Raw genomic sequence first — 13,375 nt, 5'->3', positions numbered from 1 at the left:
TTTATGACGATTGAAAATGAATAATTATTGAAAAATATTTTAAATCTAACGTGCTGTTTATATTACTTTTTTTGTAACATTCTGTAAAAATCAACAGCTAAAATCTTTTGTTTTCTAAGGAAAATGTATACCTTTTAAAGTAAATGAAATTATTTCACACCAATTGTAACACGTTTCGAAGTTATAATATTATTCTAACAAATAAATTTTCAAAGTTTTTAGAAAAACTTTTGTGTTTGAAATTTAAACTAACTCTTTTCCATTAATTTAATGACAACCACTCAAAAGTTCCAATAGTAACGCAAAAAGATAAAAATATTTACATGTTGTAAACAATGCTCCTAGATTATGTTATTTTTGCCAAACATATTTTTCACGTTTATAAATAGTGCTAAAATATTTTAAACAACACATAAAATGTGTTTATTTGGAATGTTTATGTGTAGAAAATGTATGTGTTAGATTATATTCGCTTGTCATACGTGTATTTATTTATTCACATTTAGAATATAGGCATTTATTCTATAAATATTCTATTTTTGTTAATTTTCTACACTTTAAATATACTTTATACAATTTTTTACTATTCAGTATAGACGTCTTTCTCGTTTTTAAGGGTAATTAAATTTGATTTACGAGACAAGAAAATTTGAGTAAACATAAATTGACCTAGATGTATTTATTTATCAATTACCTTACGAAACTAAAGTTTTAAAACTTGTAGTTATGCGGCCCAGCAAAGATAAAGGCACACTATTATTATTATTATTATTTACCTGTAAACCTGGTGGCCAATTACAACTGTTATTGTAAATATTGGGTAAATTGGTATCAATGCATGGAAGCACTGATGATCCAGGCGTGTATTGAGCTGTTTGTACAGAAATGATGGTGCCCGTCGGACACGTGAGCGCCATTGAGTGGGTTTCACAGCCGACCCTGTGATATGTTCTAAGCGTGCCGGTCAATAAAGCTAAAAAGAGAAAAAAAAAGTTATTTGTTAATCATTAAGTGTGTTCAGAGTAATAAGAATGATGGATGAGCAAACAACTAACAACGGATATTATGATATTCATGAAGTGTTAGGTTTAGGACAAGTCTCTCCCGTAGGGTTCACACGAACTTTTGCGTGTGACGTATCAATATTTCGGGCGTTTCCTTTTATTTACCTAATGGATTCACAAACATACTGTGCAAGTTGGGCACAGAGTGGTTTACACTATTGCTATTACTATTCTTCATCACACTCCATTTCACTTCGATCCGTTTCTCAATAGATTTACATTCAGTTTTCTCGGTCACACAATGATGATTCTTAAATGGGTACGGCATTCGCCTGACAGAAATTTATACTGATATATTGATATCACAAATAGCGATGCAAAATATAATATTGTTACATTATACATTCTGACCATTCAGTACTTATAACCTATTAAAACAGGTAACTTTTGGGTTTCGTCGTCTTTTAGATAAGAGGGAACAGCTAATTAATATATTATCCTTTTTCGGTAGACATCGTTTATTATCAAAGGAAATGTAAAAGACTGATTAATTTAACTAACAAGGAATACGTATAATTTAATTTTTACTGATGTTAACATTTATACAAAAATTTATTATTATGTTGTCGATGCACCACCACTCCCATTGTATTTTCTCTCTCGTTCACCAGTTACTTTTTACTTGTTATGAATCTTTTCTTTTCGGAGAAACGCCTTTATACTTTTTTTACAAATACTCACAAGGTATACTTAAAAATTACAAAATCATAGTTTACTCTGTAAATGACATAATTTAATCACCTTATATAATTTGTTTGGATCATTGACAATTAAAAATCATCCATTATCATCAATGATTATTTATCATTTTTAAAACAGTGATATTCATACATGTATTTAAAAAATAAATAACAGTTTTAAGAATTTGTTGTAATATACTTTAATACTGATGAATGTACCAATCGTGGCATGATATATAACGATGATAATATTTTAGCTTAAAAATAAAATTCTTAATGAAAATATTGCTACTGAGCTTAACGTAGAAAGATATTAGATTTGTATTAATTATGTTAAATTATCCTTTAAGATGATCATTTACATTTTGTTTCTAAGGAAAAGAATTGATAGCAAATTCAATAAAGAATAAAATTTTGCGAAATATTCCGCCTTAAACAAACTGATATTTCTATTTACGACCTTATTAACAGTTATCTTAAATGTTTTGATCTTTTGTTACAAATTGTTTTTGTATTTTCATTCATAAAGTTGTTTAACTATATTATGAGTTTGTAAAGTAAAACTATATTAGTAGCTGAGTCTTTTTTCCCAAAGATCTTTTGTCTCGTGTTAATTAAGTTTGTTTTAAATTGGATCTATCTAATATTTGATTTTTTTTTTATTGAGCATTAATCTGGGGCATAACTAAAATTATACAAAAATAATTTATTTTCAATATCATTTGGATTTTTATAACATTTTAATTATTAGACTTAATGATGTATTAAACAAATATAAATATCAAATAGTTGGTAAATTGTTTGAAAACGGACACTTGCATTGAAATCCGCATTTAATTAAAAAAAAATTATGTTTAAAAAAAAGCAATAGCATACATATTTATTTTTATTATTTAATAGATATTAAAATAAGGAATTGCCTTGTGGTTATTTATCCCTATGATGGAATGTCAGAGATATCAGTTTTACAACCCTTTAAATTTAAAAATAAATATACTTATTTAATTTAATTAATGTGGAATATTTTTGAACAAGCTTGATGTGCTATCAAATGTTATCTCTTTAATTGTATTGTATAAAATGATAATTATTGACGCGGAGAGCAATTAACTGTGAAATGTTAAATATTGATGATATATAAATTGTGTAATTTATTTTTTTATATGACAAAAAATATAGCACCTGTTAGTTGAATAAAAATGTAACAATAAATGGAAAAAATGCATATATCACTTTTGTTTTTAATTAAATAATAAGAAATTTTGTATTACTAGAATAAAAATATATCATGAAAGAATTTTTACTATAGTTATAGAACATTTATTATAATGATATAATAAAAAAAAAGTATTTTTATAGATTCAGTTGATTATTTTCTTGTATTGATGTTTCATAATCGAAAACATCAATTTAATTAACTGACGTCCGTATGTTGATGTATCCTGGTATCATTGTCAATATGGTTACTTTACTTATTTATAACAAAAAAATTACTGCAAGATCAAGATTAATCATTAATTATTTTCAAACAATTTTAACATTTTCAGAGGAAATGAATAATTATGGATATAATATTTTAAAAGAAAATTAATTAAAACAACACTTGTCATGAGTTAATTGTGTTGAATTAACGATTTTATGTCACAAAACTTTTTTAATAAGATCCACTATATTATTTTTCTAAAATTAAATCAGAAATAGTTATTTATTCGTTTGTAAAAAGTGCAAACTATTTAAAAAATAACAATTGTATTTGTTGAATAGCTTTTTCGCTTCATGAGTGTTTGTCCTTGAAAATGTATCTTCAAATCCACTAGAGACTACACACTCCTAGAGGTCGATAAACATTTAAGTTCTTAAATTGTGCTTAAATTCATTGTTCACTGAAACCTTTTTATATATTTGGCGTTAGTAGAAAATGGATGGCTCCAACCGAATAAATCGAGTAAATGTCGGATATAAAAACTTATTCATTTATGTTTATATATTTATTAGTAATTTATAAAAGGTAATAAATTTAAGTGAATTTAACAATATCATTTTATAAAATTTTATTTAACAACTTCAATATTTTATAACGAGTCACAATACTTTATGAATTAAAAAATAACTCATTGATTGTTAACAATTTCATAATTATTAAAGAAATAATTTTAGATGAAAAATGAACAACGAGAATTAATTTTAACTTAAATATATTACGTGATAAATAACAGTTATCATTAACTGATATGTTACTACTCCTGAATCCTCTGAGAGTTAAGAAGGAACTTTTTCGTCACAATCTTTTAAAACTATAGTACGATAATAATCTCTATAATTATTGAAAATATTCATAGGAAATTTCTAAATAAAATTATTTTTGTAATAATATTGAAAAATTATAACTATTGTGTATTTTATTGGATGCTTTTAGTATTTGAAAAACTAAATTTAAAATGAAAAATAAATTCTAACGAAACAAAACTTAATAATCGGAAACATCTGCCTTTCTTGTAAATTAAATTTTAAGAAAAAAATAAATATAAATTTATACATACATAATGGTACATATTTCATAAATTCTGCATGAATTTTACACTCTAACTAATGCATTTCAGTAATAAATAAAGATAATATATTTTAATGTACAATTTATGATGTACGTCATTATTAAAAAAAAGTATTTGAAATGTTTTGAATGTTTCAAGAAAATGAAAGAACTTAAATTGACAATGACTCAGGGTAATATAAATTATTTATATTATTACTATTAAAATTTATTTTTACATTCGATTCAATTAATACACTTAGTTTAAGAAGATACAGTAAGGTACTTTATATACCATAAAAAAAAACTATGTGTGAATATTGTATCTTTGTTAAATAAATGTGGCATTCAAATTATTATAACATTCAAAAGTATAATGGATTAATTATAAAAAAAAATGTATGTCTTTGTATGTCAAAATTCAAAGAAAAGCTTTAAATTTATTTTTCGCTAGAAAATATATTATTTTTATTTGGTTAGAAGTATTAACAACACATTAATTTATTAAGTTTATTATTCTACTATAAGTAGTTATTGAAAATTTATGATGAATGGATTAAATTATATTATTATTCTATTTATGTTTAACTTTATACTAGTAAAATTATAAACATGACTTCAATTTATTATGTGAGAATTCAATAAGTAATTGAATTTTATTTTTAAATATGTCAAATAGAAATTCAAATTCGTAATTAATGAATACTTTAAGTATATTTATTAAAATAAAGTTTATTTTTTTTTTTATCTAAATCATTTATTCTCTTTGTATGCATAGTTGTGGGTATTATTTATTGCGCATAATATGCTTTTCTTCAAAATGTTTTTATGACAATAATATTAATTGAATTTTTTCGAGTGTTTTAAACTCCATACGTTTTTTGGTTTTGAATTTTGTTTTTAACTCTTGAGCCTGGCATTGTGCTTATGATCATAAACTAAATAGCATTAAGGATAAAACTAACTCTGTAGGGTTGTTAATTAAATAAATAAAATTCAAATTGCCAGCGTTTGCTCGACGGGATGTAATAAATAGTACCTGAATAGTATTACAGTTCATTGTTTAACTCACGAATTTCTAAATAAATTAAATGGCATAACGGAGAATCGTCACATATTACATAACGCTTATAAATTGTGACCGAATCCAAGTACAAAATTGATGGAAGATAATGTGTAGCAAGAGAATATAAAATTTATAAAATATTGGAAAATCATTCAAAATAATAATATTTCCTTTTTTGTAGTTACTAGATATTGAAATAATTGTAAAAAAATTACCGTATTTGGTAAATAATATATTAAAGATTAACAAAACTTTGAGAAACTAGTTAATTTTTCAGGTTTTTTATTTTTAAAGACCATCCAATTAGATTGATTATACTGTATTAAAATTTCTCCCTCGCCAAAAAACAATTATTATGTAATTTTTTATTTATAAATTAACATAATTTCCTATTATATTTTATGAAATAACAATGCAGAGTTATTGATTTATCGTTGTGCACTGGATTTCTTTATATTTAAATTTATAAGTAGTTAAATACTATTTATATTTATCCCTTATACACAACAAAGGTATCGACTTCACTTTTTCAAGTATAGATGATATCTAACAGCGATAAAAAACACTATTAAAAAAACGCTTCTATAAAAATCTGTATATAGTGTTTAATTTTAAGAAATTGGTGGATTATTCTAAAAACAACATCAACTCCTATTTCCTTAATTATATCCTTTTTTATGATTTTTTGATGAAATTAGATGGTCGGCACAACTTTTTTTTGAATTTATAGTACGTAACATAAGCTTTACTTGATTAGTAGATTTTTGATTAATAGGTATAATGTATGAATATATATTTATTATAGTAATTTAATTTGATATGAAATTAATATTCAATAATTTAATATTGTAATTTTTACGGAGAAATGATAAAAAATAATAAAGTAATTGTGTATTTTGTTTCTTATATGAAAAATATGTATAAAGATTAAAGTTTTTGATGCAATTCTTTTTAAAAAAGAGTTTTGTTACTTATAAATAAATACTCTAGTTTAGCTAACCAAATTATTGTGCTGATTTTAAATCTGTATATAGATTTGTTTTATCACATCTTTTTTGATATTAATACTAATTAGACAAAAACGACAATTTACATAAAAAAATATTTTAAAAACAAAAAATACTTTTTCAAATTATTTTTGATTTTTTATTCGTTTAAAATAATTCATACCAATCGATTAAAAATGCCATCTTTTTGAATCTTTTAAGTTGATTTTTTTTAAAGTTTGTAATAAAAAAATCAAAATGAACAATTGAAATATTTAGCACTTAATTAATTTTAATGACTTACTTCAACTAGAAAAAAAACAATAAAAAAGTTGTTCAAAAAATCTACTCAATTGAGCGTATTATAAACATTTATTACAAAAATCTATTGTTAAATTTAGGTGAATTGCATTTTAGGAATGATTTTTACAGTAACATGTTACCAAAAAATTTGGAATATTAATGAATGGTAGTGGAACACATAAATAGAATTAAATATTAATAAATAACAAAGTAAGATTATTTAACTTTGTGATTGAAACCTATTAAACCTAATTCGACGACATAATATAATAATGAATGATTTTAATTGTATATATGGAGAAATTTTATTAATGAACTTTTTGTTTGTTAAAGGGCATTTTTTTACTTTTGTGGGTAATATCAATTCTTAGATACTAGTTGTGATCATTTATAAAAAAGATATAGATTTCAAAATTCAAAATAATATTTTTGAATAAAAAATTAGGAGATTGGTCTTCTGACTCTCCTTTATTAATACGTTAATACAGTTAACAATAATTTCCTAACAACACTTTCAAATAAGTTTTTCTACAACAATTTGTTAACATTTCTGTAATTTACGATTTTCGTCAGTTTTCTCCATAGATATAAGTCCTGAGAACAACATTTTTATTTTTTCAAAATAAAGTATACTACATAAGATTTAATTTATGATATATTTAAAGGTTTCAAGATTTCCAGAACATTTTCAAAAGTTAAGTTCAATGAGTTCTACATTTTACTCGTGTTTCTCAAGTTTTGAGAAATACGAGTAAAGCCCTCTCAGTATAAAGGGAAATTGTCTAATTTAAAAAAACTATGTCAAATGAAAGGATTAAAAAAATGCTTTATGTAAATATAAAGGATTTACGAAAAAAAATTGTATTGATCCATTTTACAAAAAGTTATAGTAAATTAAAATAAAAAATATTAGATATAAAATTGTATTTTTGACATAAAAATTTCTTTTTTTTTACTGTGGTAGACATTTGTACAGGAGATAAGTCGTCGGGACAAATATCTTTTTTAAACTTTTAGTGCATAGCATAAGCTTTATTTTAACATAAGTTTGAAGCTCGGAAATTTTTTCAAAAATAAGTAGAAATGTTACATTTATATGCAAAAATTGTTATTTTGAATCTAGGTAAAGAGTTAGATTTTAAAAAATGTATACTAAATAAAAGCAAAATACCTAAGTTAATTATGGAAAAAAAGGAGGATTGAGGAGAATTGGAGGCAGACATAAAAAACACACCATAGTAAAATTATACTTTCTCAGCTAAAAATTATAAATATAATTTTGATTTTAACTTCATAGTGAAGCTGAGATAATATTAATTTTACCATGACGAGTTTATTTATTTAATTTTTTTATCTTTCACTACTTTTTCTCTGCTGTCACTTGGCCGATTTTTTCAACGATATGTTAAATCTTATCTAAATAATAAAATCACACTTTAAAAGTTGAAACAAATTTTCTTATTTTCCGTAAATGGGGGAAAACCCCCCAGAAATTACAATTTTAAAAATCAGTAAATTTCAACATTTTTTAAACTTTTATAATTAAAACTGTTATAAATATTTTAAAAATGATTTAATTAAAACAAATTATTTTTATAAATATCTTAGGTATTTACATTTAAAACTTTAAACAAAGAAGTAGAAGTTTTTGAACTTAATTCTTGAAAATGTTCTAGAAATAATCTAAGCTTTACATATATTAAATTTAAGTTTATATTACATAATTTTAGTTTAAAAAAAATTTTCCCGACGACTATTTTTCTATATATAAACGGCCCCGAATTTAAAAAATTATTTTAGTATAAAAAATCAGTTTTTCATTTTGTTATATATTTTTTTAAACTATTCAAGTTTATATTTTATATATAATCAAATAAGGGGGATATGTTCACTTTAGCTCTTCCAAATTAAAAACAAAAATAAAGATTTAGTGTTAGTTATAAATATTTTGCTATTTTTAATGTTAATCAATAAATATATTAAAAGGATGGAGCTGCCTTTAAAAACAAAAAAACAATGTTCTAACATCAATGAGTAATGACAAATTGCAATTTAAATTTCATAACTAAAAGAATAATGGACTAATATCATAAAAAACGCTTCCATGTAAATCTTTAGATAGTGTTTAATTTTAAAAAAATGGTGGATTATTCCAAAAGCTACGTGATCTCCTATTTCCTTATTTATATCCTGATAAAGTTAAGTATGTCGAATGAAAAAGGCATATAAATATTATTTCTCATATAATAATTGTATTAATCCATACACTTTTCAATAAGTTTTAATAGCATTATAAAGTTAAAAATGTAAAATATAAAATCGAGAATTATCACACAAAAATAGCATTTGGTAACTATTTTCACCGTGAAGACAAAATAAAGCTCGAAATTTTTTTTTCCATAATAAAGTATATTACATTAGCTTTAATTTGAGATATATATAAAAGTGTCAGAGTTTTCGAAACACTTTCAAAAGTTTTTTTTAAACTTGTTGTGTTTAATTTGTTCAAAAGTTAATTTTTTGTGAAAAAGTTGTCATTTTAAACCCCCCTGCGGCAGGTCAAGGGTCAGATTTATAAAATAAATATACCAAATGAAAGGTAAAGACATCATGCATCTATAAAACAAATTATATTGATTTGATCTTTTTTAAAAAAGTTATGGCAGTTTTAAGTAAAGAATTGAAAAGATGTCGAAAATTAGCGATTTTTAAATTTGTAATTTTTTTGGACATTTCCCTCATTTATGGGGAACGAGGGAAATTTTTTCAGTTTTTGAGGTTAATGTCTTCGACTAGATACGATTTGTGATCTTTTGACGTGAATAAATAAACACGTCATAGTAAAATTAATATCTTCTCAGCTTCCCAAAAATCTGATACTACATTGGAATACATTTAAGGATTGAAACTATTTCTTGGTACGCCCAATTATTTGTTTTATAAAGGAGTATTTTATGCATTCAGTGATAATTATCTTTTCTAACAACATATAAGCCAATTTAATTAAAAATATTAGTTTTTGACAAAGAAAAATTATTATTATTTCTTGAAAAAGCACCATACACATCCAGTTTTTTCTTTTTAATAGTGATTTCTATATTAAGAGTTGGCCTGTTTATTTATAAAGATACTTTTTATTATTTTTGCAAATCTTTATGTTACTCTTGTTGATTACACGCATTCATCAAATTTAGTTAAAGAAAAGTTGTATCTATTTAAAGATTTGTATACAAGTCATTAATAACAAACAAAAAATTATTTATTATATCTAATTACTAATTAATTTTTATTTTGTTATAGCCATTGAATTGAGCATTCCATTAAATTCAGTTACTGTTTACAGTGCGTAACTGTATCACAGATGTTTTCCGTTCATACTCTATTTCTTTTTTCTTATATTACTGTCTTGATTTAACGTTTTTTTTTTAATGAAAACATACTTCCTCAAATATACAAAATATTAATGTATAGCCGTTCTTACTTTTATTTTTTCCTTATGTGTAAGTTATGTGTTTATTTGTTTCACCTATAAAAACTATTTAATCAAATATTAAATATAATTTTTCTTGGCTATTAAAAAACTAATTTTAAATCTATTCTCTTTATAAATAATAAATAATAATAATAAATGATGATGGTTTTAATTATCATTAATAAATCATTCATTAATTTTTAAGTCTCTCATGGACTGTATAAATTATTTTTTTAAACAGAATACCAAGTGAATTCGAATGTTTAGGAATACTGCTGATTCTTTGTTTGTTGATTAGATAACACAAATCTATTAAGATGCTTACTTTTCAGCACAAATTATAATCAAAAATACTTTTGTTTTTGTTATAATATTATTCGTGATATTGATCCAAATATCACCTATAAGATTCCAAGCCATTGTTATTAAAACTTTTTTATTTAACTTGGATGGTGTCAAATATCAACTATTATACTAAATTTGTCTCGTATTTTGGAAAATGTTTTATTATAACATCATTAACAGAACTTCATAAGTCAGTACCATATTTACCAGTAAATACAATAAGCTAGTGCTTAAGGCGGTAATGTTTTAAGGATGACTAATTCTCAGAGGCGAAAAATAATTTTTAGTATTTAGTATTTTTATTATATGGAACTAGAACTAAAGGATTTGCAACTAATTATTGTAAAATGTGGTTAGACTAACGATTTGGTTATCTATAGACTAATAACTAGTTAACAAAATAGACTCCGATGTCATAGAAGATAATTTTATGATTCGAAGTCGTGCAAATATCTAATGAGTACTAGGCACTAACTATTTTATTTATAACATCTTTTATTGTTATATTTTATATTGTTAAATAAAGATACAACTATATATGTGCGCTTTACATAGGCGCAACTAGAATAAAATTATTTGCGGCTTAATATATTCTCTTACCTTAAAAAATATTTGCATATAATTATATTATTTTCTGAATTTTTAGAATTATCACGCTAATTTTCCCCTAGATGCATCTATTCTTAAATATAATATTTGTATAAAGAGGTAGCAAATTATTTCACGCTTATAGCAGCACTGGTTTAATCATAAGTACAATAAATTAACTCTCAAATTATTATCATTATTATACATTTATTTGTAAAACCTTGTAATAAGTATGAATTTACTTAAATTTAGAGCAACTATTTGAATATTGTTGGATTGCTAACAAAATATTTTTCATTATAGAATATTATTATTGTTCTTATTATATAGTAATCAGGATATATATATATATATAAAACAGCACAGTGCGGTCGCGGCACAGTAGGAACATGGCATAGTTGGGTTCAGTATAGATTTAATCTGACAGTGATTAAAATCACTATCATAAGAAACGCTTCGATGCAAATCTGTAGATAGTATTTAATTCTATGAAATTGGTGAATAATTACAAAAGCAACATCCATCTTCTATTCCCTTAATTATATCCAGATTAGTAATTCTTAGATTTAAAAATATAATATATAATTTTTATAATTAATTCTTTTCAAATTATTATTGATTTATTTTTAATATGTTAAAAGTAACAATTTTTAACCTACTTTTTTTCGTCTTTTAAAGTGAAAGTTTATAATAAAAAATAAAAATGAATTTATTACCATAAATTTTAACTCAACTTATAAGTTTGAAATTGACATCATTAAATAAAAAAAAATGAAATTGTTAAGATTAATATACAGTCAGCAAATTTTATAATTATTATATACAGTAAATTTATAAGAAAAATTCTACTTTTTTTGCATTTTTATCGTAATAGATCACTTATATATAAATCATAGTCATCATTTATAATTAACTTTTGATGTTTAAAAAGATTCTACAATTGAAATATGCAGTACTAAATTAATTTTAATGATTTACTTTAACTATAAAAACCAATAAAAAAAAAGTTGTTAAAAAGATCTACTCAATTGAGCGTATTATAAAATTTGATTATAATTGTAAAAATCTATTGTTAATTTCAGGTGAAACTAAATATCATTTTTTTTTTAGATTTATGATTTATATAGCAACATGTTACAAAAATATTTGGAATATTATTGATTAGTTGTTTCACGCACACACAAATAGAGTTAAAAGATTAATTAATTACAAAGTAAGATTATTTACTTTTGTAGTTGAATACTTATATCCAGGCACGTAGCCAGAAAATGTTTATTGGAGGGGCCAACAATTTTGGGCCCTTGTATCATTTTCCATAATTTGTTTACCATGAAAAGCTTGTGGGGGGTCCCTATATATATAATAAAATAGTACATTATGTTAGCTTTAATTTAAGATATAGATAAAAGTGTCAGACTTTCCGGAACGTTTTAAAAATTTAAGTGAAAAAAGTTAATTTTTTTTGAAAAAGTTGTCATTTTAAATCCCCCCCGTGGGCAGGTAAAGGGTCAGATTTATAAAAAAAATATATCAAATGAAAAGTAACGATATCATATAACTATATAAAAAAGTTATGGCAATTTTTGAGGGTAATGTCTTCGACTAGATACGATTTGTGATCTTTTGATGTATTACTGAAAGAAATGGGTTCAGTGAGAGCTGAGAAAAAGTGGTAACAGACACAAAAAAAAAAACACATCTTAGTAAAACCAATACCTTCTCAGCTTCGCATCGAAGCTAAAAGAAACAAATTAAAGATATGATTTATCAAAAAATTTTTCATAGAGTATACTCTATCGAATTTTGTAATCAAATAGATTCTAATCAATGCAGATACTTGGTAGTTTGTTATCATTTGTTAGACCAGAGTTAAAAAAAATTTACCTACAACCACGTTTGGAGTAATTGCTATTCCATTTATTATTACGTCTAGAACATTATCTTTTTCAAATAACGTTTTCTATGAATATAAAAATGAAAATACAGCCATAATAATAACTGTATTACTCAATAGTAATCACAAATTAATAATAATTTCAATGTATATAAGGCCTAGCACGTTTTTAATAATTCGTAAAAATAATTGAATTTTAAATTTGGGGGGGCCGGCTCTGGGCCACATTAAATTTAAGGGGGGCCAGGCCCACCCAGGCCCACCCTTGTCTACGTGCCTGCTTATATCATATCAAATCTAATTCGACAATAAATAATTTAAAATTATTAGAAATGAATGATTTTTATAGTTTATATTGATAAAGCTGGCTAAGCTACTTTTTTTTAATTAAGGGATTTTTTTCAATCTTTGATGGTAATATCTTCAACTAAATACGAATTGTAATTA

At 23.7% G+C, this 13,375-nt stretch overlaps 1 protein-coding gene across 4 annotated transcripts in view; it reads right to left on the bottom strand.

The window, feature by feature from the left end:
* LOC126900592 (uncharacterized) overlaps nucleotides 1–13,375 on the bottom strand; it is a 117,481-nt gene that overhangs the window by 19,134 nt on the left and 84,972 nt on the right. For 2 of the 4 annotated variants that reach the window (XM_050676413.1, XM_050676412.1), the window contains one exon: nucleotides 777–973. In XM_050676413.1, coding sequence (XP_050532370.1) covers nucleotides 777–973 — 197 coding nt within the window. Of the gene's footprint in view, nucleotides 1–776; nucleotides 974–1,055; nucleotides 1,078–4,284; nucleotides 4,327–13,375 lie in introns of those variants that run through there. The other 2 variants (XM_050676414.1, XM_050676416.1) reach the window with 2 other exon arrangements.

The sequence above is a fragment of the Daktulosphaira vitifoliae genome, unplaced genomic scaffold (genome assembly GCF_025091365.1).
Source record: "Daktulosphaira vitifoliae isolate Bord-2020 unplaced genomic scaffold, ASM2509136v1 Scaffold_3, whole genome shotgun sequence".
Lineage (NCBI taxonomy): Eukaryota > Metazoa > Arthropoda > Insecta > Hemiptera > Phylloxeridae > Daktulosphaira > Daktulosphaira vitifoliae.
The sequence above is the reverse complement of the archived record's forward strand: the minus strand, read 5'-3'. Positions and strand labels throughout refer to the sequence as shown.